The sequence below is a fragment of the Bos indicus x Bos taurus genome, chromosome 23, assembly GCF_003369695.1.
Source record: "Bos indicus x Bos taurus breed Angus x Brahman F1 hybrid chromosome 23, Bos_hybrid_MaternalHap_v2.0, whole genome shotgun sequence".
Classification (NCBI taxonomy): domain Eukaryota; kingdom Metazoa; phylum Chordata; class Mammalia; order Artiodactyla; family Bovidae; genus Bos; species Bos indicus x Bos taurus.
The window spans coordinates 33,129,589-33,154,529 of NC_040098.1; the positions used below are offsets into that span (position 1 = coordinate 33,129,589).

Below are 24,941 nucleotides of genomic sequence, written 5' to 3' on the forward strand. Positions count from 1 at the left end.
ACAATAGCAAATGAAACAACTGACAAAGGATTAATTTCCAAAATATACAAGCAGCTCATATAACTCAATGCCAGAAAAACAAACAACCCAGTCAAAAAGTGGGGGAAACACCTAAACAGACATTTCTCCAAAGAAGACAAACAGATGGCTAACAAACCCATGGAAAGATGCTTAACATCACTCATTATTAGAGAAATGCAAATCAAAACTACAATGAGATCACCTCACACCAGTCAAAATGGCCATCATCAAAAAGTCTGCAAACAATAAATGCTGGAGAGGGTGTGGAGAAAAGGGAATGCTCTTGCACTGTTGGTGGGAATGTAAATTGATACAGCCACTATGGAAGACGGTATGGAGATTCCTTAAAAAACTAGGAATAAAACCACCATATGACCCAGCAATCCCACTCCTAGGAATATACCCTCAGGAAACCAAAATTGAAAAAGACACATGTATCCCATTGTTCATTGCAGCACTACTTACAATAGCTATAACATGGAAGCAGCCTAGATGCCCATCAACAGATGAATGGATAAAGAAGTTGTAGTACATATACACAATGGAATATTGCTGCTGCTGCTAAGTCGCTTCAGTCGTGTCCGACTCTGTTCGACCCCATAGACAGCAGCCCACCAGGCTGCCCTGTCCCTGGGATTCTCCAGGCAAGAACACTGGAGTGGGTTGCCATTTCCTTCTCCAATGCATGAAAGTGAAAAGTTAAAGTGAAGTCGCTCAGTCGTGTTTGACTCTTAGCAACCTCATGGACTGCAGCCTACCAGGCTCCTCAGTCCATGGGATTTTCCAGGCAAGAGTACTGGAGTGGGGTGCCATTGCCTTCTCTGAATGGAATATTACTCAGCCATAAAAAGGAACACCTTTGAGTCAGTTCTAATGAGGTGAATGAACCTAGAACCTATTACACAGAGTGAAGTAAGTCAGAAAGAGAAAGATAAATATCGTATTCTAATGCACATATACAGAATCTAGAAAAATGGTACTGAAGAATTTCCTTACAGGGCAGCAATGGAGAAACAGAGGATAGACTTATGGACATGGGGAGAAGGGAGGAGAGGGTGAGATGTATGGAAAGAGTAACATGGAAACTTACATTACCTTATGTAAAATACATAGCCAACGGAAATTTGCTGTATGGCTCAGGAAACTCAAACCTGGGCTCTGTATCAACCTAGAGGGATGGGATGGGGAGGGAGATGGGAGGGAGGTTCAAAAGGGAGGGGATATATGTATACCTATGGCTGATTCATGTTGAGATTTGACAGAAAACAATAAAATTATGTAAAGCATTTATCCTTCAAGGGAAAAAAAATAGTTCTAAGAGCAAAGTTTATGGCAATACAGGCCTTTCTCAAGAAAAATCTCAAAATCTGGTATTTGAAACAACAAAAAGTGTCCAGAGTCAGCAGAAGGAAGGAAATTATAAAAATAAAAAAAGGAAATAAAATATAGATCAGAAATAAATAGCTATAGAAAAGACCTGTGAAACCAAAAGTTGGTTTTTCCAAAGGATAAAGAGCCAAGATTACCAAGAAGAAAAGAGAGAGGACCCAAATAAAATAAGAAATCAAAGAGGAAAAATAACACTCAATACCATAAATACAAAAAAAAAATGAATACAATGAACAGTTATATGCCAACAATGTGGAAAATCTAGAAGAAATAGATACATTTCTAGAAACATACATGACTGAACCAGGAATAGACAATCTGAACAGACCAATGATGAAATTGAATTTGTAATTAAAATAATAAATTCCAAGTAACAAAAGTCCAGGACAAAATGGCTTCACAGGGGCGTTCTATCAAACATATGAAGAAGAGCTCATGCCTACCTTTTTCAAACTATTCAAAAAAAAATGGAAGTGGGGGGGAACACTCCCAAATTCATCCTATGAGGTCACCATTACCCTATACCAAAACCAGATAAAGACCCTACAATAAAAGAAAATTACAGGCCAGTATCCTGATTAATATAGAAGAAAATACCCTAAACAAAATATTAACATACCAAATTTGATGATATATAAAAAGAATCATACCCAATGATCAAGTAAGATTTATTCCAGGAATACAAGGATGGGTCAGTATTCACAAATAAATCAATGTGAGACATCATGTTAACAAAAGGAATGGTAAAAATCACATAATCAATAGATGCAGAATAAAAGCATTTGACAGTTTAATAGCCATTCATGATAAAAATTCTCATCAAAATTGGGACATATCTCAATCGAAGGCTGAGAAAACAGGGCAGTTTGGGGACAGGAATGAGAGTAAGATTTTTCACCATATCTTTTTATATATTTTTGTAAATGTTATAATTTCAATTCCTAAATCAAAATGTTATTAAAGAAAATGCAAAATCCTTTGTTGTACATAATCTAGACAATGAAAAGGATCTCACTGTCAAATGGTCCAAGATGTTTATTTTACAAATGAGTAAACCAAAGCCTGGAGAAGGAAATGGCAACCCACTCCAGTATTCTGGCCTGGGAAATTCCATGGACAGAGGAGCCTTCCCAACTATAGTCCATGAGGTGGCAAAGAGTCAGGCACAACAAAGAGTGGGCAAAGAGTTCTAGTGACAAAAACAATAGCAAACCAGGATCATCAAGGTTAAGAGAAAAATACCCTGGGACCAATGGGACTCAAGACCTCTTGATTTCTCAAGCTGGGGAAACCCTACTGTCTGTCTCAACTTGCCCTTCTAATCATTCCCTCATTACCCTGTTCCTCAGCCTTGGCTTCTGAGATTAAAGAGCCTACCCCACTTCACACCAGGGACCAGTCACTTCCAACAGTCGGCCTCAGGGTGTCTAGCTCTCAGCACTGGCATCCTGCTAGTCTAGACCTCCTGTCTCCTGATTCCTTTGCCTAGCATTCTGGTATCAATTACCTGCTGCTGGCCCCCACTTCCTCCTTTGGGAAGACCCATAGCTACTCTGTCCTTAGGCTTTCTGATCTCAGTACCTCCAGACTGTTTGCATGTATGCTCTCTAGACTCTGACCTTGGGAAAGGTCAGTTCTTTGTTGACCATTTAGCATGGTTTCACCAGATGAGCCCCACTTTTTGTACAAAGGATAAGAATGAAACACTAATTCAGTGACCTAGTGAAGTATCACTAACAAGCTAGAAGATGATACACCCTTTACCACTTTCAAGACACTCAGATGGCAGAATTGATAGGCTCTTTTCAGCCATTCAGAGCATCTGTTCACTTTGTGAAAATGTGTACAGAAAAAGAAAATGTGTACATATTGTATAGACAGCTGTACACATGTGCAGTTTTCACACTTTTCTTTATATATGTTACACTGGAATAAAATGTTTTTCTAAAAAAACATTTTCCACAAGTTTTTGGTACAAGTCCTATTTGGAACTTTATGTCCTTTTAATGTCATAACATTGTTTATGCTTCTCTGTCACAGTCTTCTCAGAGGCAAATTTTTATTGTTTTATCACTTATGCTGCCAGCAGAATGTCTTGTTTGCAAATGTTGATTGGATTGAACATAAAAATTTCTGCATAGGTCCCTTAAAAAATATGCTGTTCTATGAATGCCAAGTTGACCTAGAGCCATACCATTCTGCACCCAATAAGCAGTAGGACACATTGAGTTGAATCAGAATTCAAGTGAATCAGGTATCATTTCCTCCATGAAGACCCTTGGCCTAAACTTGTGACTGTAGGAGAGAGAAGAAGGGATTATATATAAAGCAACAGAAGAACAGAATGAGTTTTCTCCATACTTACATCTCTGATATTAGCTTGAAGTACAGAGGTGATGAATGTTGGTAAGAATGACGTCAGGACAAAAAAATGCCAGTAATCACTGAAGTAAAAGATGAGAATGCTCCAAAGTGGTAGTGATTTGATCATAGCTTTAGTGGGAAGAGACCAGCCTGGTGGAGAACCCTGGAAGAAAGTACATGTCAATATCAGATATGTATCTGAAGATCAAAGCTCTGCTCTACTGAAGTCTTCACCACTGAGACATCCAGACAGACATGGGGAAATGGCAGAGGAGTTCCCCAGTGTACCTCTTGAGCCAGTGAACAGACGATATATTCCTTCTCTTTAGTGCTAATAAATGGATGACTCACAGGGTCATCATAAATGACAGCAAACCAGAGAAAAGAACAGACACAGCCAATTCCACCTTTAAAAGGAAAAAAAAAAAAAAGGTTCTACTTAGCACAGAATTGGACTTCTATCAGTTTGATTCTGCCTTGAGATGATTCCTGTGGTTAGCACAATGGCCCCATACTCCCCTCCTTCCTGCACGTATCCCTTACATAGGCTTATCATAGATTGAGGGTACTTCCTTACCACTTGACTTTTGTCTTGGCCATGTAACTTGCTTTTACCAGTGGCATGGGGCAATTCAGAGGCTAGGCTTTAAGAAGCACTGCATTTTTTCACTTGTCCTCTTGTGCCTTAGCCATTGGCATGGGAAGAACATGCTCCAGCTCGTCCACTCTCTAACGCAGATGAGAGACACAGAGAGCAGACCTGCCGAGCTGTCCCACAAAACTAAGAGACTAAGTGCTGGTTGTTTAAAATCCCTGAGTTTGGGGAGGTTTTGAAATGCACCAGTAGTAAGGCTGTACATTGCTGCTAAAAGTTATTAGTGTGTTCGACCCATGTGCTTGAAAATGCCCTCACTGTTGAAGTTACCAGTCGGCATCCCCCCTGCTAGTCACGCTTCACGAAGTTTATGTTTTATTAAATCTTTTCTTGTTTCTCTCTAACACCTAATGGTTAGCAGCAGTATATACAGTATATGCAGCTGATTGCCCAGGTAATTTCTGGATATAGAATGAAATTAATCCTCAGCAAAGAAATTGTTTAATATATACATTATTACAGTGTTGGACAACTCAACTTTATTAGTATTGAGTGGAAACATTCATTCCCTTTTTAGAATCTTCTTCTCTTCACTTGTTAGCTTGTTGTTTATACAGTCCTTCCCAAATATAGAACAGCCACCATATACCAGGCATTTTGCTACATGTTGAGAATATGAGTATAAAGACATGATCATGTCATCAAGGAACTTAAAAGCAAGAGGGGAGGGGAGTGAGAGAGATGAAAATTAGCACTGTTGCACGTTGAGGATGGAGGATGTTAACATTGATTCAGTAATATTTAGTGAGTTCTTATTTTGTGTATATTATTTACCTTTTCCCAAAACCAGTAGCACAGTAAGCCTCTCTCATTCCCTGAAAATTTTGTAACCTGCCCTTCTGAAAGTTTCCATGACAGAGTCTTTGAAGGCTGATATGCTATAGTATAGTAAACAATCTTCATACACTTTTATTCTCAGCAGAATTACTGACCTGATGTTATAAGAATCCTGGATCTAAGACTATTATACTCTAATGAAAACACCAATGAGACCAGTAAGTTCCACTGGAATCAGGCAGTTTGCAGATGGGATTCCGGAGAATGTTTCAAAAATCAAACAAACACAAAGATTAGCTGAAAGCTTTTGGGAAGATTTCACACAGAGCTGGGTAAAGGCAAACTTGTATGGTAGAATGTCACCTCTGGAACACTGTGATCTTCAGAAACTTTCCCAACATCTCTATATGATTGTTCATTCCTGAGCCTCACATGATCTGCTCTGTCCTGCAGCCTCTACTGATTGACTCTCTACTCCAATCAGTATTTTACCTAAGATGACATCATATTGGGTTTCCCAGGTGGCAGAGATAAAGAATCTGCCTGCCAATGCAGGAGACACGGAGTTTAACCCCTGTCGGGCAGATCCCCTAGAGAAGGAAATGACAACCCACTCTTGTATTCTTGCCTGGGAAATCCCATGGATAGAGGAGCCTGGCAGGCTACAGTCCATGGGGTCATAAAGAGTCTGACACACCTGAGGATGCACGAAGGTCAAATTCCCATAATTTTCTGGTTGTAATAATAGAAATTTAAAAGAATGTATTGAATACATTTTTGTTGTTTAGTTGCTAAGTCGTGTTCGACTCTTTTGCAACTCCATGGACTGTAGCCCACCGGGCTCCTCTGTCCATGGAATTTCCCAAGCAGGAATACTGGAATGGGTTGCCATTTTCTTCTCCAGGGGATCTTCCTGATCCAAGGATTGAACCCATGTCTCCTGCATTGGCAGGCAGATTCTTTACCACTGAACAACTGAGGAAGCATTAAATAAACAGCATAACTAAAAATATAATCTCACTAAGATTACATATGCAGCATTTTATGAAAGAAATCCCTCTGAGGTCCTTTGTGGGTTCAATTTAGAAGCAGGAAGGAACATTATGATGCCTTTAAACTCATCAGGTTATTCTAGCTCTACACTCAGGATATTAAAACTTAAATGTCACTTGCAAGATTCACCACATGATTAGCTCTGAACATTATCTACTAGGATTTGGTTAACCATAGATGACCTACATCACAGAAATGTCCAGCAGTCTCAGTCATAAAACAAAATTCTGAGATTTGAAAAGCACAAACTCACCAAAGATATAGAAGACACAAGGCCATCCTATAGTCTGGCAGAGGTAACCGCCGACAAGGAAGATGATGAAGCAGCCCAGCACTGACCCTAAATAGAAGATGTGAGGATGTTCTGGGTGAGAAGGTCAGACTCGAGACTCTATGTGCTTCCTATAGACCAATGTCAATACAAAGCTAAGCTATAACCCAGGCTACCTAAGTTAGATTCTGCTCCTTCACTCAGTAGCTGTGTGATTCTGGAAAAGTCATCAGTCTGTTTGTGTCTCTTATTCCCTTATGTGTGAAATGGAAAATAATTATATGTTACTGAGTTGCAAAATTGCTTTGAGACTAAAATGAAATTAAAAGCACTTGCAAGAATGTTTGGTGCCCAGGAAGCATTTGGTTATGATCAAGAAAGATAGGATAGTTTAGGTTAGCTTCCTGTAAAGCAGGGAGACAGAGTACTTAGGGTGTAAGGTTTGGCTTCTTTTGATAGGCTGTGGCAGAGTACACTTGGACAGAGCATAGTGAAAGTTGCTAAAAAGTCATGTCCAACTCTGTCCAGTCCACCCAATGCTGTGTAGGTGTCTGACTCTTTGCAACCCCATGGACTATACAGTCCATGGAATTCTCTAGGCCAGAATACCAGAGTGTGTAGCCTTTCCCTTCTTCAGGGGATCTTCCCAACCCAGGGATCGAACCCAGGTCTCCCACATTGCAGGCAGATTCTTTACCAGCTTAGCCACAAGAGACAGAGTATACAAGGTGATAATTACGGTATCAATTACCTGCTACAGCAATGGTGATGAGTTGACTCCTTTCTTGTGGTGGAGCCCATCTAGCCCAGATTGAATACTGACTTGTTAATAACACAACCTGAAACAAAAAGTTAATTCTTGGCTATCTGAGGTCATTTTAGAACCTAATTCTATGTGTACTTAGAAAAGGTCCTGGTACCTGAACTATGCCTTGGATGACCCGTAGGACAATGAGCACAGTCACTCCAGTATCAGCTGCTAGTGGAGTGAAGAGGGCCAGGACTGAGGTAATAAACATGCAGGTACCAGACAAATACCTGGTTCCAAATACTTCAGCCATATAGCTACTGGGAATTGGAGCCAAGAATGAGCCGTAGTTGAGTGAGCTGAGGATGACCCCCTGAATTTCAGGACTCCAGTCATACACAGCAGCCTAGATGACAAAGAGAAACTCACTGTTTGACTGGAGACTCAACAGTTTTTATCATGAGGACTTAAGATACAAGAAAATGATTGGCAGTTCTCTTTCCTTTTACCTCTCTCCAATTCCTCAATCTACCAATTTTATCAGTAAAACCTATGCCCAATATACTGTTTCCCTTACTCACTTTCCCCAGCTACACAATTAAGTGAGAACCTGTAAAGAAAGAAAACTTACAAAGAAGAAGGCATTACAGGCAAGGTAATAAAAAAACATGTGAAGAAAGAGAAAATAGACATAAATCTGTAGAACTTACTTTTTGGTGATTTTCATCATTGTAGGGGAAGAATTTACTTCCACTAAATGCTAAAGATCTGTTCCTTTCATTCTAACTATAATCCTTAGGTACACTTATAGACACTAGTATAAAATCTCAGATGCATATTATGCTTTTGTATAATACGGTTCTTTGAACATAGTATATCTTAGCACATAACTCTTTAGGTCAAAACATTTGAGTCAAAGAAAGGATCCATAGTTTCATTAAACTTACCACTGCCTTAGATTCGTTCAGAGTTTCATTCCAGTTGTCCTGGGAGTCAACGGGTGGCCTCTCTGTGGAGGCATTGGGTGAACTGGGCAGAGCTGTGTTGTTCACCATAACTGGCAAGGCAATGCTCATGTTCATTTGTTGGGTGGAAATCGAAAGATTACACAGATGCAGGATAAGGGCTAGCCCATGTCGAACTGAACAAAAGCCTGAGACAAGAGGTACAGAAAGTCTTACAAAAGGGTGCTTTGTCCCACCCTTCCTAAGTCTGGATGTGGAAGAAGATTGCAGTCCATCTGTGAAGCAGAAATGCAGAGAGAGCAGAAGTGACTCTGTCGGTGTTCAGCAAACACCTGTACCCCTTGGAGTACGGGGGTGGGGAGTGGATAACTCCATCAGAACCATTATTTAAGCAGAGACTTGAAGAATATATGGAATTGGCCAGAGCAAACAAAAGAAAGAGTTTCCCAGTCAGTGTCCTGGCATGTGCTGATGAGAGCAGAAATAGAAAGAAGTAGACTTAGGGAAAGAATTAGCTGAAAGTTGTGATTGATTGGATATGGATAGTAAGAGAGAATTTGTTGGAAATGATTCCCAAGTGCCCCACTTGGACAGCTGTGATGGCTTTCAGTACCAAATGTAACCAGGAACATGGTAGATTAATATGTCCGGGGGCTGAGAAGAAATGAGATTTGAAAGGAAGGTTAGTTAGACCATAGATGTATTTAAACATTATCTTGGTACTATAATCCAGGCTTGCACATAATTTGCCGGTGATCCATGAGAACTCTGAGGTTATCCCTGGGGTTGAGTCCAGATACATTAGTTTGACAACAGCTGATAGAATTGATTCACTATCCCTGGAGAGAAATCCCAGAGGCATGATGTGTGATCACTGTCCTTGGGGCAGGTGGATGCCCCATTTCCTGGCTCCTGCAAGGGAGCAAACAGTTGGGGTGGCCAGCACTGTCCCCAGTTGTGTAGCAATACTCTTGTTAGGTTCCAGGAATTGACAGATCCCCACCTTTGGTTTAACTCTGGCAGCATTTAGTTGAAACTCTCCCCTCCCCCATCCACAAAATTTATACTAGAATTTTGATCAATATCATATTGATATGGCAGATTAAGAGGGATTGCTGTATTTATAGTATTGCCTTCTCTTAGCCCACAGCAGAGATGGCTCCCCATGTATTCAAGCTCTTTTCTTTGTGCTAAGGTAGAATTTTATAATTAATCTTTAGTTAAGTCACAAGCTTTTTTAAAATACTTTTCTGTAGTTTCTTAACTGAGTCATTTTCCCCTGTCATTTTCACCCTTTCCCACTTAGATTTAGACAAGAAAATCAAACACATACAGAGGTTATGTACAAAAAAATGGGAAAAAATAGATGATTGTTTTTGCCATTTTATTCTCTTGCATAATTTTATTCACTGGCAGTTTCTAAACACCAGTAAATAGGAATGGTGAAAATGGGCAGTCATGCAGTACCTGAATCTACTATTAGGAATACTTCTTACTTTACTTATTAGGTATGTTGCTAGGTGGTGGTGGGAATTATGCTTTTATTGTATTAAGCTATCCTATTTTTATTTTTATGAGAATGTAATGTTTGATCAACTGTATTTTAATCATAGAGCCAGACTCCTGGATCTGCTTTCTTTACAGCTGTGTGTTCTTGGGCAAGTCTCTGAACTCTTGTGGCTTCAATTATTTCACCTGTAAATTAAGGTTAACAATAGAGACTCAAGGTGCTGTGATGAGATTTTAAAGTTTATATAAGTTCCTTATTGAAGAAAAAAATGGCAACCCACTCCAGTATTCTTGCCTGGGAAATTCCATGGATAGAAGTGCCTGGTGAGCTACAATCCATGGGGTCACAAGAGTCGGGCATGACTTAGCTACTAAACAAAAACAGCAACAGCAATATAAATTCATTATAGCTATTAGTATTCAAGTGGCCATATATTCTTAGAATGACCTCTTCTTAATAGGCTGTTTTAATGAAAACACATGATTTATTTTGTGACTATTTTAGCTGGAGTTTTACATTAGCATATATAACTGAGCTTAATTTGTCGTTTGTGAATGCGTGTGTATGTGATTTTTTGCCATGCTAGCTTTGTAAAGAAAGGAAGTTTTAAGCTTTCCATCTCAATCTGTGATCTGAAGTATTTTAAATACATAGTCATTTTCTATTTTCTTAATATTTTTTTTTATTACAGAACAGTTTCAGACAGAGTTATTGAGCTCCTCTAGACCTCATTAGAGAAGGAAATGGCAACCCACTCCAGTGTTCTTGCCTGGAGAATCCCAGGGACAAGGGAGCCCAGTGGGCTGCCATCTCTGGGGTCACACAGAGTCAGACACGACTGAAGTGACGCAGCAGCACAGCAGCAGACCTCACACCATTTCCCCTATTATTAACATCTTAAATTGGTATGGCACAGTTGTCACAATTAATGAACCTACATTAATTAGTATTATTAGCTAAAGCCTATTCTTCATTCAGAGTTCTTAGTTTTCACCTAATAGATTTTTTTTTCTGTCCCAGAATCCCATTCAGGGTCCCATAATCCAATTAATCACCACATGTGGGATCCTTTTGGCTGTGACAGTTTCTCTGACTTTCCTTATTTTTGATGATTTTGACAATTTTGAAGAATATCAGTCAGATATTTTGTAGATTGTCCTTCAACTGGGACTTGTCGAATGCTTTTCTCATGATTAGACTGAAGTAACGTGCTTTTTGAAAGGATGACCATAGAGGTAGACTGCTATTTTCATGACATCATATCAAAAATACATGCTATCTATGTGATCTCTCACTGATGATATTAACCTTGATTACCTGCTTGAGGTAGTGTTTGCTAGGTTTTTTAATCGTGAAGTTAACTCTTTTTTTCTTATCCCTTTCCATGCTGTGCTCTGGAAAAAGTCACACGCACAGTCCACACTTAAGGAGTGAAGAGCTTTATTTTACCTTCATCTCCATAAATTATTTACATTTCTTCTGCATGGAAAATATCAGTATTTTCAGCTCCTTAAAATTCTCATAGAATTTTCTAGTGAATCTACTAGGGGACAATTTTTTTGTTTAAAAGGAATAACTTCTGAACAACTTTCTCACCTTTTAACACAGTTTTGTTTTTGTTTTTTTTGAGATGCACAATATTTCTTAATTCAAACTTACAAATTATATTTTCAGGGAAGATCATGTACTTTATGCCCCCGTAATTAGCACCTTATACCTTTTAAATGCTTCTCTCCCCCTTTCTCCCATGATTGCTGTATTTAATCTCTCTAATCAATCCGAGTAGTGAATTGTCTTATTGCTGTTGAATAGAATCTTCTTTATCAAGAAATCAGTCCTTATATATATTTTCCATTTCAATTCCTTTCATAATTTGAGCTTACATTTTTTATACATTTAAGTTGTCTTCTTTGGTTTTCTATATACTTTCCTTGAAGTTATAAACTCAGTAAACTGGATGTTTAACTTACTTTTGTTTACTTCTGAAGAATCTTTGTTGCTTTCTTCACACCCGTTATCTTTTTTATCATTATTTGTTTATTTTTGGCTGTGATGGGTCTTTGAGGGTTTTTCTCTAGTTGTAGCAAGTGGGGGCTACTCTGTAGTTGTGGTGTGCGGGCTTCTCATTGCAGTGGCTTCCCTTGTTCTAGAGCCTCACCCCAGGCTCTAGAGCACAGGCTCAATAATTGTGGTGTACAGGCTTAGTTGCTCCACTGCTTGTGGGATCCTCCCAGATCAGGGATCAAATCCACGACTCCTGCACTGGCAAGAGGATTCTTTACGACTGAGCCACCAGGGAAGCCCCACATCTATTATCTTTTGAATCATTTCCTTACTGGGGCTTCCCTGGTAGCTCAGATGGTAAAGAACCTGCTTGCAATCCAGGAGACTTGGGTTCGATCCGTGGGTCAGTAAGACCCCCTGGAGAAGGGAATGGCTACCCACTCCAGTATTCTTGACTAGAGAATTCCATGGATAGAGGAGCCTGGCAGGCTGCAGTCCAAGGGGTCACAAAGAGTTAGACTCAACTGAGCGACTAAGCCTCAGTTCTACATTGCTGATTTGGTTTTTACAGTGATAATTTCTTTCCTTGCTACTACTAATTCTGTTCTAGTTCTGAAGTGACATTTTTTTCTCTTTAGTTACCTTTCTCATCTTCTTTCATATTTTCCTGTTGATTTACTTCATACATGCTAAGCTTTTTTTTTTAAAGTATTCTTGAGAACTTGGAGAAATGTGAAATGAAAATACTCTTCAATTTCCCTAAGTAAGCACACAAATGTAATATAACGGTTAATAATCAGACCACTGTAGTTTAAATCCAGATAATACCTGTTTGTGCCGGGATGATTTAAATGAGTCCTTAAATGAGGATTTAATCCCTCTGTACTTGAGTTCTTGCTCCTGAAAAATGGAGATGATGCTGGCAGCTTGAAGGATTCTTGTGAGGTTTCAGTGAATTAATTCATATAAAGTGCTCAGTACTTGACAGACATGCCTTCATTATGCAGTGATCTCTCTTTTATGTATTTGTTTCCTTTTCTATGTGTGTGTGCTAAAGTACTAGGTTGACCAAAGATGTTTTGGAAAAAATGAACAAACCTTTTGGCCAACTCAGTATTTATATAGGTCCCTTGTGGTTCCCACCCATACCTCCAGTCTCGGACTATAAAAGTCAATCGTGTGATTTTGCTCCTGTGTGATATAACCCTTGCACTGGGCCACCTTGACTGGTTGGAGGCCTGTTGCCATGTGCTGATAGTATTATGTACGCATATGGTCAAGAGGCAGGTGGTGGGAAGATGGCCCCTTGGCATTTTTTCACCAATTCAGGGAAAACTAGCTATTCTTGCACTTTAATTCTACAATGACATTGCATAATTTGAGGAAAATCCCCCCCGCCCCCCACCACCAATTTCCAAGTTAAGTTCTGCAATTGTGTATGTTTTCCCCTGCTCTGTTGCACTGGCCCAAGATCCTAAGCTACAGACCTTTAGAAAGACTGGTGAGCTGTGGAGGGGGAGACATCAAGATGTGGGCACAGAGCAGCCTTCCCCACCATATCCCAGTACTGCAGACCTCACCTTGTCTGTGGTGACCTCACCTGGCCTGTGGTCCACCAGCCTTGAGATGCTGGAGAGTATCTAAGCTGGAGAGCTTGACCTGGGGCTTCACAGTGCCGTCCCCTTTCTGCTTGTAACGTGGGACCATGCTCCAAGGATGAGAGTTTTGTCTCCTCTTGGCATCCCCTTAATTCATCCAAATTATACTAAATCTAGCAAGGAGCCTTAGAATTTGTAGTGTGTGATAGGAATAATTCCCAAGTTTTAACCTAAGTAAAAATATTTTCTCAAGGTGTTGTGCTTATTTTATTGATTTCTGTGACTATCAGAAAGGAACGTTATTGCAGACTCATCTTTCAGGGCCATTCCTAACATAGGCCAGGGTATATTTAACTCCGTGCTGGATTTTGATAGGGAGCAAGGAAGCAGTGTCCAGCGTTGTTTATTAATTATCACTGCCAGGCCTGCCCTTCTAACTTTTTCACAGTAATAGTTAAATACCTGGAAACTATAATCCTCAACCTACATGCAAGCAGGGTTCCAATTACAAGAGCATTAGGACAAAGTTTGGAAGGCTGAACAGAGTGAGAACTGAACACTGTGCTGAGGAGGCCACTGCAGGGAGGAGTAGGAGGATCAGTGATGGTAGACGGGGTTTTTGCCTGGGCCTGTGGTACTCTCCTGAACACCACCCACTGTGTGCTACACAGGATCGCTAGCTGTGTCCCATCCATCCTACACTTCAGGATTTCCTGGAAGTCGCTAACTTGACTTCTTCTTCCCCAGCCTCCCAAAGTCTATGGACTGTTTCCATCTTCTATATTAAACGTCTTTTTTTTTCTTGAATTACCTAAAGTGGCTTCCATTTATCTAACTGAACCCAGGCAGAAGCTCATGGGCCTTTGGTAGAGAAGGGATAGGAAGGTCAAGGTGATGTCTGTCCCTACCCTGCCATATGAACCCTTAATAGAGCCTGACCTCTGGCAGAACCTGAAGGTCCATCTCTTTTCACCTAGTATCTCTAGAGATATAGGAGCATAAGTAAGTCTCTTCTGTGGCCATGTGACCAGATATGACATAGAATGGGGGAGAGGGCATTTCCCCACATGCCATGGAAAGCCTGGATTTGATTCTCTGAGTATCTTAGAAGCACAATCATGCCCAGTAAAGATGTCAGTAATCTCTGGGGGTCCTGGCCCTGGGTGAAAGCCCCAACAGGGTCCTGAGAGTGAGATACAGAGGACCCAGCAGTGCCCAGTGAGAATGGGCTAGATGAGAGAGAGACAAGAGTAAAATTGATGTTGGACGCCAACTGAAGAAGCAGCCAGCAAGGCTTATTCATAAGCATTTATGAGAAATACAAAATAACTAAGTCGGATGTGATAACAGGCTGGGGCCAAGAAGTGGTCAGCAGGGGATAAAGCAGCATGGTGGGGTGGATGCCCTAAAAGACTATGGAAGAAACTAGAAAGATCACATTAAGTTCCACTTTTAGACAAATTAGCCCAGAGTTCCAATGACTGCTGAAAAGTAGACTGAGGAAGAAAAACTGTATGAGAGATGATTATGATAGTGAAGTTTATACAGTGCTTAACTACAGGCCAGGCATTGTTCTAAATGGTTCACATATTATAAGTAATTTAATCCTCATGGAAATCCTATGAGATAAATACTGTTGTTATCATCTCATTTTTACAAATAAGGAAACTGAGACACAGAAAATTTAAATAACTTGCCTAAGGTCACACGGCTCATAAATTGCAAAATCAGGATTGCAAACATAGGCAGTCTAGCACCTTAATCTGTACTCTTACCCAATATGCTATATTGTGCCATGGAAACTGTTTATAAGTTCTCTGTTTGTAAGTTAACTGATTTTTAGAGAGAGAGAGTTGGGATAAGAAAATTTGGCCAATGGCATAGAATCCAATAGGCTCCTATTGTTTAGAAATGGATGGGATCTTAGAGATACACATGCTTCCACTTTACAGATAAGGAAGCTGAGGCAATGAAAGAGTATTCATTAAATGTCAGATGGTAGTTAATTGTAGAGTGACTAGTATTAAATAGCATGCATGTTTCCTGATTTCTTCTTTGATGGATAAGATTAGGCGAATCCCCTTTTCCTTAAGGCATGTAGACTTGCCAGCAGATATACTGGCTAAAATGTTGAGTCTCACAAAGCATTCCATCTTGGTTAATGTTTTACTTTTAAAAAACTTTATCTTATGAAAAGCCTATATGCTTAAGAGAATTAGTGAATAAAATAGTTATAAGTCATTTAGAGTTTAGAGTAAAATAAGGTGTTCAACAGTTTCCCTTATGATGTATTCTTGAAAAAGTATTAGTTGCTCAGTCATCTCACCCTTTGTGACCCCATGGACTGTAGCCCACCAGACTTCTCTGTTTGTGGGATTTCCCAGGCAAGAATACTGGAGTGGGTAGCCATTGCCTTCTCCAGGGAATCTTCCCAACCCAGGGATTGAACCCAGGTCTCGCATTGCAAGCAGACTCTTTACCATCTGAGCCACCAGGGAAGCACCAATGTATTATTTGATATACTCTTGAAAAGCACTAAGTTGTAACTTAACTGAGAGGGAGGAGGATGTGTGACTTCTATGATATGGTGTAAAGAAAAAGCCTGTTCTCTTTGAGGTAGATCTAAATCTAGTATGAGTGGCAAGATCAAATGGGATGGTCTCTGGACTTGGTATCAGAAAAACCTAGATTGGTTTCCATATTTTCTATTTGACACCTGCTCTAAATTTTTTTCTTTATCTCTACCTAATGTCTTGATGATCTAGTGTCTTGATATCTACCTGTCCCATATACCTTCAAGGTTTCTTGCAAGAAATGAAGTAATTCTCAGTAAAAGTGCTTTACAGCTATATAGAATTCTTGGCAATGTGTAGGCTCAAGAAGAGGCTGTACATCATCAAACAGTGACATAGATCCCAGTTTTATCCACACCCCAGTACACGATTTTACCTTTCCTGGAGGTTTGTACTTGAGCCATGTTTACAGTATCATTATTGACAGGACCTCCCACTATGGTTCCGGCTTCTACTGTATTAAACATTTTGATTCTCTTCTCCCAGACACTGGTGTTTACCTACTGAAATAAAAGTAAATATAAAAAGAGGTGTCCTATAGCATGGCCCAAATTCTTTTAAGAATTAGGAGGAAATGTTTAGTGGAAAAAGTGCTAAATTAGTGTTCAAGAGACATGATTTGTTGTCCAGATTCTATCACTACCCAAATGTGTAGTCTTGGGAATGGCACTTCTCTGCTTTTCTCAAATGAGGGATCTGGTCTGGCTTGCCTTAATGGATTATAATCTTCTTTCCAGTTCTATGTTTCCATATCTTTCAGCTGCTACCAGTAGCAACTTGATGTTAAAACCTGACAATCTTCTTTGAAATTTCACCTGGAAGATTCCAATAGATTAAATAACCTGAAAACTAGATCTACTAAATAAGATCTAGATATACAAGATAGCATATTAAAAAGTAGAGACATTACTTTGCCAACAAAGGTCCATCTAGTCAAGGTTATGGTTTTTCCAGTGGTCATGTTTGGATGTGAGAGTTGGACTGTGAAGAAAGCTGAGCGCTGAAAAATTGATGCTTTTGAACTGTGGTGTTGGAGAAGACTCTTGAGAGTCCCTTGGACTGCAAGGAGATCCAACCAGTCCATCCTAAAGGAGATTAGTCCTGGGTGTTCATTGGAAGGACTGATGCTAAAGCTGAAACTCCAATACTTTGGCTACCTCATGCGAAGAGTTGACTCATTGGAAAAGACCCTGATGCTGGGAGGGATTGGGGGCAGGAGGAGAAGGGGACAACAGAGGATGAGATAGCTGGATGGCATCACCGACTCTATGGACATGAGTTTGGGTAGACTCTGGGAGTTGTTGATGGACAGGGAGGCCTGGCATGCTGCGATTCATAGTGTCGCAAAGAGTCAGACACAACTGAGCAACGGAACTGAACTGAACTGATACAAGATAGAATCTGGCAAACATCTTTTTTACTATTTATTTATTGATTCTTGGCTGTGCTGGGTCTTCACTGCTGTGCATGGGCTTTCTCAGTGCTCGGGCTTCTCATTGCAGTGGCTTCTCTTGTGGTACAGCATGGGCTCTAGGGCACATGGTCTCAGTAGTGGTGGTGTACAGGCTTAGTTGCCCTGTGGCACATGAGATCTTCCTAGGCCAGGGATCGAACCCATGTCCCCTGTGTTGGCTGGCAGATTCTTTACCATTGGATCAACAGGGAAGTCCTGAGAAAGCATCTTTTAAATACATATATTCAAAGATAGTATGAGATATCTCCATGGATGTAATGAAAAATTAGAGGAATGAGCTTACTCTTCAGAAACCTTGGGCCTGGGGACAAAGCATCAGTTTTTGTCAGGGGCTTGTCAGGTCCTTGTAGGGAATGGAGGATGAAACCTCAGACTCATGCCAGGAAGGCAACATTAATAGAGATCTTGACATAGAGCCAGAAACCTCAAGGGAATTCAAAACTGAGTTAGAGGCTCTACCCTTTGCAGCAAGTGAGACAGTGACAGCTCTAATGTGCATTGTCCTCAGCCTCTCCTGAAAGTTACAAAAATTCATAACTATGTTTTGGGAAGTTGGAGTTTGGAATTCACATTGTCCTAACTGAGAACTCTTGCTCAGCTGAAAAACTGAAGTAAGAAGAATTGGGCCTAGGCTGATTTGCTCAACACAGATCACACAGAATTACTGAAGATGAAGCTCTACTTAATATGAATTCAAGATCCAAAATTATAAACACTCATAGAAGTGATCATCCAAGGCAAATCCTCAGACTCAGCACATAGCATGATTAAACTGCTGAGAACTTCCAAAAAAATAGCCTGCACTGATAAACACATTCTATAAGCATCCTTTAAATAACTACAGTACTTTGGCCACCTGATGCAAAGAACTGACTCATTGAAAAAGACCCTGATGCTGGGAAAGATTGAAGGCAGGAGGAGACAGGGATGACAGAGGATGAGATGGTTGGATGGCATCACCAACTCGATGGACATGAGTTTGAGCAAGCTCCAGTAGTTGGTGATGGACAGGGAAACTTAGTGTGCTGCAGTCCATGGGGTCACAAAGAGTCAGACATGACTGAGCAACTGAACTGAACTGAAAATAACTGAAGAAATAAAATATAAGAAGATAACAAAAGAATAGGCAGATTTAAGAAGGATACTGCTTGAAATACAAAAGACAAATTTAGACACTGTGATTGGAAACTAGCTGACTAGACATAGCTAATGAAAGAATTAGAGAAATAGAAGGTAGAGCTAAGTAAATTATATCAAATAAGGCTGAGTAAGATGATGAGGTATGATAGCAAAGTTAACAGACCTGGAAAATGGAGTGAAAAGGTCCAGTATACATTGAATAAGAATTCTAAGAGGAGAAAAAGAGAATTGGAGAGAGGCAATACTTTAAGAAATAATGAATCAGACTCATTCAGAACAGATGAAACATGATATTTCTCAGATTCAAGAATCACAATGAGTCTCAAGCCAATGAGATGAAATTTATACCTGGACATATCAGAAGGACACTGTCAGATACAAAACACAAGCTTTATTTATAATAATAGCTGCCATTAAAGGTCATTGACAAAAGGGAAGAAATCCATTTCAGTATGATATCAGATAGAGGAGTGGTGGTTTTTTTTTTAAAACATTTTCAAGATAATATAAAAAAGACAAAATACAGGAAAATAGGTGAAGAACAGGTAACTATCAGAACAGTAGACAAATACAGATGAACAACAAATGGGGTAAATGCACTCTGCCTTATTATAAAGGAAGGACATGGATGTCAAAGAACAATATCATTCTATTTATTACCCATCAACTTTCATAAATATTTAGAAGACTTTTATCACCAAGTTTAGGCAAAAGTGTGAATAAATAAGCTATTGTTTATCGTGGTCAAATTTCATCACTTCCATCTGATACCGCTGCTTCATGGTGTCTGCACAGCCACACAGAGTATGTCCCAAGACACCCCTTGTAGCAATATTTGTAAAAGTAAAAAATCAGAGACAATAATCAATAATCATTAATAGTTAAATTAAGTGAAGTATATGTAAACTTTAGAATACTATATAGCAGTCAAAGGAATTCACTAGATCTGTCTTTGTGACCCCATGGACTGTGGCCCATCAGCCTCCTCTGTCCATGGAATTCCCCAGGCAAGAATACTGGAGTGGGTTATCATTCCCTTCTGCAGTGGATCTTCCCAACCCAAAGATTGAACCCAGGTCTCCTGCATTGCAGGCAGATTCTTTACTGTCTGAGCCACCAGGGAAGCCCTTTAAAAGCATATAAAAATTTAAAAGACGTATTAGGTAAAAAAAAAAAGTATGTTTGTAAAATATTAAGTATAAGATTCTACAACTTTTCCATCTTTTAATTTTTTATATGCTTTTTAATGTAGATTCAATGGATTCCTTTTGATTGCTGTATAGTATAGTAAAATTTACATAAGTATAACATATGTATACATAATATCCCATTATGTAACTTATGTATTTGCAAGTGAATAGAAAATGATGAAAAGAAACTTACAACACTGAGACAGTGACAGCTCTCATCTACATTGTCCTGAGCCCTGGTTTTAAAGTTAAGATGCATGAACCTGGTAACATGGGTCATCTATGAATATATATAAGGGAATGAAAAGGACCATTGCCTTGGGAGGAATGGCCACATGGAAATTTAAATCTATCTATAATGGCAACCCACTCCAGTATTCTTCCTGGAGAATCCCATGGACAGAGGAGCCTGGTGGGCTACAGTCCATGGCAAAGAGTTGGACACGACTGAAGCGTCTTAGCACACAGCATGGTGTTTAAATGTATTACAACAGTAATGTATTTGTGAGTTATTACTATGGTTAAAAATACATTTAAAACCGCAATAACAAAAAACTCTCACAAAAACTGAGGTCGCAGTGTTTGAAGTGTCAGAATCTTTCATTCTGACACCTTCAAAAACCATGTGCACCCATGTTCGTGCATGATAATGTATGTCAATGGCTATTCACATAGTCCTGATTCCAATTTGACTGAACATATCCTATTCTGAGAGGAAAACAATAAGTGTTGCCTTTATTCTAAAGTGATGGGAGAGACTTGAGAAGGAGGAGGCTGCTGCACTCACTTCAAGGGCACAAACTGAGACAAACCTGAGAAAGCTTCTTTAGAGGAAGTTGCTGGTATGCGCGTCACTTATTCACCCTGACTTCATGAAAGAGAGCAGGTGGATGCCGCCCCTTACTCCAAGGCAAACAATATTGGCTGCCTGCAACGGGGTCGTCCAGAGCTTGACTTCTGTCCCCTGGAGGTTGTGTGTGTGTGCCCCACTATGTGTGCCTGAGAGAGAGGAGGAAACTGATGAGTAACACAGACCTCAGACTCTAAGGCCATGGGGCGCCAACTCATGGCCTGAGGCTGTAGGGCAGAGGAAGGGCCCACAGCACATCGGAGGGTTGTAAGACTTCCCACAGCAGCAGGTGCAAGGATGCCTGGACAGACACATGCAGGTTCCTTCTGAGCCAGATATGAATGACTAGAGAGGTCCAGGTTATAGCCTTTTAAAATCCTGCCAAGAGAACTGTCTTGAGGGACCACATGACTCCCCAAAAGGTGAGGTGGAGTGCCGGATGCCCAACGGCTGAGGGAGGAACAGTAAGGGCTGAGCAGAGGGCAAAGGAGAGACTGATGGGTGTCCCCAGCAGGGAACTCTCCAGAAGAGTAATGCTGAACATCCACCCAAGCCTAGAGAGCCACAGTGCCAGATCTTAAGAGTCCAGGGAACAACCATACTTCCTGCCTTTTACTGACCACCCTAACTACCAGCCTGAAATGGATCAGCAGCCTCAGTTACCAGGAGGGGCAAGAGGAGTTGACAGAGAAAGGGAATGAGAAGCTAAACCAAATCTTCCACCACCACCCTCCCCAACCAGACCCAAGCTGGAGATGAGGAGAAGTTCTGCTTCTAGATAAAATTTGGGAGTTGTATGCTTTTCATCAGACTGGAGCCATGAATTATCACATGAGATTATTTGGAGGCTGAAAATAACCAATGGCTTTTTCACTCTCTGAAAATGATCAGAAAAGTTATGGAGTTGAGCAGAGGTAAAGGGAAGTGAGGGCAGGGCAGGAGTTGCTTGTAAAATAAAATTTCTAATTTCTCTCTATGGAGTACTACTTTAATTAACATAAGAGCATGGATATATCTGATTCTTTGATGATATTGTTTTTAAGTGTAAATAGAAACATTGCATAATGTCTGTGTTGTGCACATCACAACTATAGTGGGTAGCGATTAATTAATACAACAGTTGCCTCATTACATTATTTTTTTCTTTTTTTTAAATTTTATTTTATTTTTAAACTTTACAATATTGTATTAGTTTTGCCAAATATCGAAATGAATCTGCCACAGGTATACCTGTGTTCCCCATCCTGAACCCTCCTCCCTTCTCCCTCCCCATACCCTCTCTCTGGGTCGTCCCAGTGCACCAGCCCCAAGCATCCAGTATCGTGCATCGAACCTGGACTGGCAACTCATTACATCATTTTAAAACACAGAGATTATAGACCAAGGAGCCCTCCAGTCCATATTGAAATCAGAAACAAACTGAAAGTTGAATTGGAATTCAAATCATTGCTCATTGGCAAAATAGAGTGGGCCTTATAACTGACAAGAAACCTGTCACAAGAAGGGACTGAATATCCCGATATAACAGTAATTTATCATGCCTGTCTACCCCTTAGGGCAATTAGTTCGAAGACATAGCATTCAGAGTAACGTTTTTTCCTAAAGGTTATACCTATCAGGGAGCTTCTCAGGTGGCTCAGTGGTAAAGAATCCGCCTGCCAATGCAGAAGACTCAGGTTTGACCCCTGGGTCAGGAAGATCCTCTGGAGGAAGAAATGGTAACCCACTCCAGTACTCCTGCCTGGGAGATCCCATGGACAGAGGAGCCTGGCTGGCTACAGCCCATGGGGTCACAGAAGAATCAGACATGGCTTAGTGATTAAATAATGATAATACCTCGCAGGACTCTTCTAGTGTACCAGCACCTGAAAGTTCACTGACCACTAGTTCATTGATCCCGTAAATATTTGTTGAACCAATAAATCGAATATTTTGCTACCTTAGCTCTTTCTCTTGCATTTATGACTGAAGGACTTAGTTTGCATTAAACTTCCCCTCTCCATACTTATTGTTACAGAAGTGCTTACTAGTTTTTCTGGTAACCAGCAATGATGTCAGCATATTGTCCACACCTGCATCCCTTACCCTGTATCTGCTTTGTCCCAATTTCCACTGCCTTGTTAACTCCAGCAAAGTCTCCAGGAGAGGCACAAAATGAAAGAAGTAAGAATGACATTTGCTATGAAGATAATGACAGTAGCACTGACAACAACTTAGTAACCAGCGTCACTTGGCCAAATCTAACTACTTTACTTGGTTGTGTGAGGAAGTTATATCCAAGCTGAAATGGGAATGGTGAGAAAGAGGCAGCTCTGAGCAAGGGCATGCCAGGCAAAGAAACAAAGCAAGTTTGTCCAACATGACCAGGGCAGAGTGAGTGAGAAGGTCAACGGTGGGAGATGAGATCAAAGTGGTGGTCGAGGACACACCATGTGGGGTCCTGTGAATAGGTAAGGGGACTGGATTTGCCTTGGCTGCTGTAGGGGGGCATGGTCTACAAGGGTCAAGACTGGGAACCAAGAGACTTGAGAAGAGGCTGTCATAGCTACCTATTCAAGAGTTAATGGTATCCGGGCTGGGCTGTCGTGGGGATCTGTTTTGTAGCTAGAGTCAAGAAGAACTGCTCATGAGGTGGATAGGGGGATCAGGAAAAGGGGAGATTTTTTTGGAGACTTCTAGAATTATGGCTTGAGTGAGTGAATGGTGCTGTGCACTCAGTGGCAGTGGGGAGATAAGCAAGAGGAGAGCAAGTTTCCAGAAGAAAAACAGGAGTTTCATTTTGGACATGTTGGGTTTGAGTTGACTGTTTGATCCAGAAGGGAAGACTGCCAAATAGGCATTGTGTCTATGAGTCGGTAGTTCAGGACAGAGGGCTCAAGTAGATATATAAATTTGCCTTATCTATTTACTTGGAGACCAGGAAATGAGGAAGAACCAGCAAAAAAATTGGGCCATTCATTCCTGTATCAATTTCCTATCACTTTCTCTGGCCAAGACTGTTTCTGTGTCTATTACCTTTGCATTAAATATATCCTGGTCATCTGCCATTGATTAGTTCACTGTAGAATGAGACTTTTCCTTAAGGTACCAGGCAGAGCTATTAATAGCACAAATGTTATCTTTGTCTGGTCTCCGCACTGAGCATTTCCTATATATAAGAACAGTTCATGGCTCTTATTCATAGGCCCCAAATTAAAGTTCTCTGCCCCAAACTCTTCACTCATTACCTACTTCCCAAAGCATTGTGGGATTTCATTTTGTTTTACTTTTCCCCCATGCATAAATTAATTAGAAAGGTCAAATCTGTTTTGGTTATTTGATCTGTTAGCCCCTATGAAAATCTCCCTCTGCCAGAATTTACATTTATTGTCTCACTATAGATATGACTGATTTTTTTTTAATTAATGCATCCCATAAAAACAAGCCCAGTTTAGGAATCTTAAACTACAGGCTATCTAGTCTAATTCCAATAAATGGGTGATATTAACTCTAAAAAGTATAATTTTAAATTATTGATTTGCCTCCAGGTCTCTGTAGCCATCCTTTTGGATAATTTTATTCCCAGAGTTTTACTCCCTAGAGTTCTGGGACCCTGGTTTCTTTCTCACTTTTCAGAATTATCTCAGGAAAAGTCTCTTCCCCACCCGCAAAACAGCAAACCAAGCAGCTCTCTATGGGAAAACCCATTCTCATCATCTCAAAAGCAGAATATTAAAGAACAAAAGATGGAAGGCTCACCGGAGGGAGGTGGACTACAGGATCCTCATTCCATTCAAATCGATTTCTCTAAACATTCCCAAATTTCCTAGTCTCTAGGAGATAAATGATTACCCTAAACCTTTAGCCCCTGTGTTACCACAGGGGAGTTTATTGGCATAAAGATTTAATTTTAACTTTACTTTCATTGTCTCACTGACAAGTAGATCGAGCTCATTAAATCCTGCTCATGCTTCAGGCCCAGAAGAGGCCACCACCATCATCCCTGATCTTCCATTTGGAATGGATGCTCCTCCTTATATAGGAGCCTGACAGCCCATGCTCCTTGTTTAAGCACTGGTGCCTTATGGGGTGGCTCAGGGTTATTATATTCTTCATGAGAAGTGCTATGTCTTTTAAGCCCTCCCTCTGTCACCCTCTTGTTTAATACAACTAGGCTCTCCAGAGTGGAAACTTAATATATTTTGGTTAACTTTAATGATTTTTGTGGTTTTCTGATTATATCTATTTGCACAAAGCCACTGAGTTTTCTGTGAAAATAGACACCATGTGATTCTTCTCCCTTTTTTTAAATTTAATTTTTCAATTGAAGAATAATTGTTTTACAGAATTTCCTGGTTTTCTGTCATGCATCAAGAATCT

At 40.2% G+C, this 24,941-nt stretch overlaps 2 protein-coding genes across 14 annotated transcripts in view; one reads left to right on the forward strand and one right to left on the reverse strand.

Annotated features, from left to right (window-relative positions):
- Positions 1–24,425, reverse strand: part of SLC17A4 (solute carrier family 17 member 4) — a 34,176-nt gene extending 9,751 nt beyond the window's left edge. Inside the window, exons 1-8 of one of the 4 annotated variants that reach the window (XM_027524083.1) lie at positions 24,321–24,425; positions 16,305–16,431; positions 8,226–8,431; positions 7,451–7,684; positions 7,282–7,369; positions 6,513–6,599; positions 4,063–4,181; positions 3,776–3,937 (exon numbers count right to left, since the gene is read on the reverse strand). In XM_027524083.1, coding sequence (XP_027379884.1) covers positions 3,776–3,937; positions 4,063–4,181; positions 6,513–6,599; positions 7,282–7,369; positions 7,451–7,684; positions 8,226–8,431; positions 16,305–16,395 — 987 coding nt within the window. In that variant the 5' untranslated portion in view covers positions 16,396–16,431; positions 24,321–24,425. Of the gene's footprint in view, positions 1–3,775; positions 3,938–4,062; positions 4,182–6,512; positions 6,600–7,281; positions 7,370–7,450; positions 7,685–8,225; positions 8,432–12,585; positions 12,658–16,304; positions 16,432–24,320 lie in introns of those variants that run through there. The other 3 variants (XM_027524084.1, XM_027524086.1, XM_027524085.1) reach the window with 3 other exon arrangements.
- SLC17A1 (solute carrier family 17 member 1) overlaps positions 1–24,941 on the forward strand; it is a 237,188-nt gene that overhangs the window by 59,191 nt on the left and 153,056 nt on the right. The gene's annotated exons all lie outside the window — the stretch shown is intronic.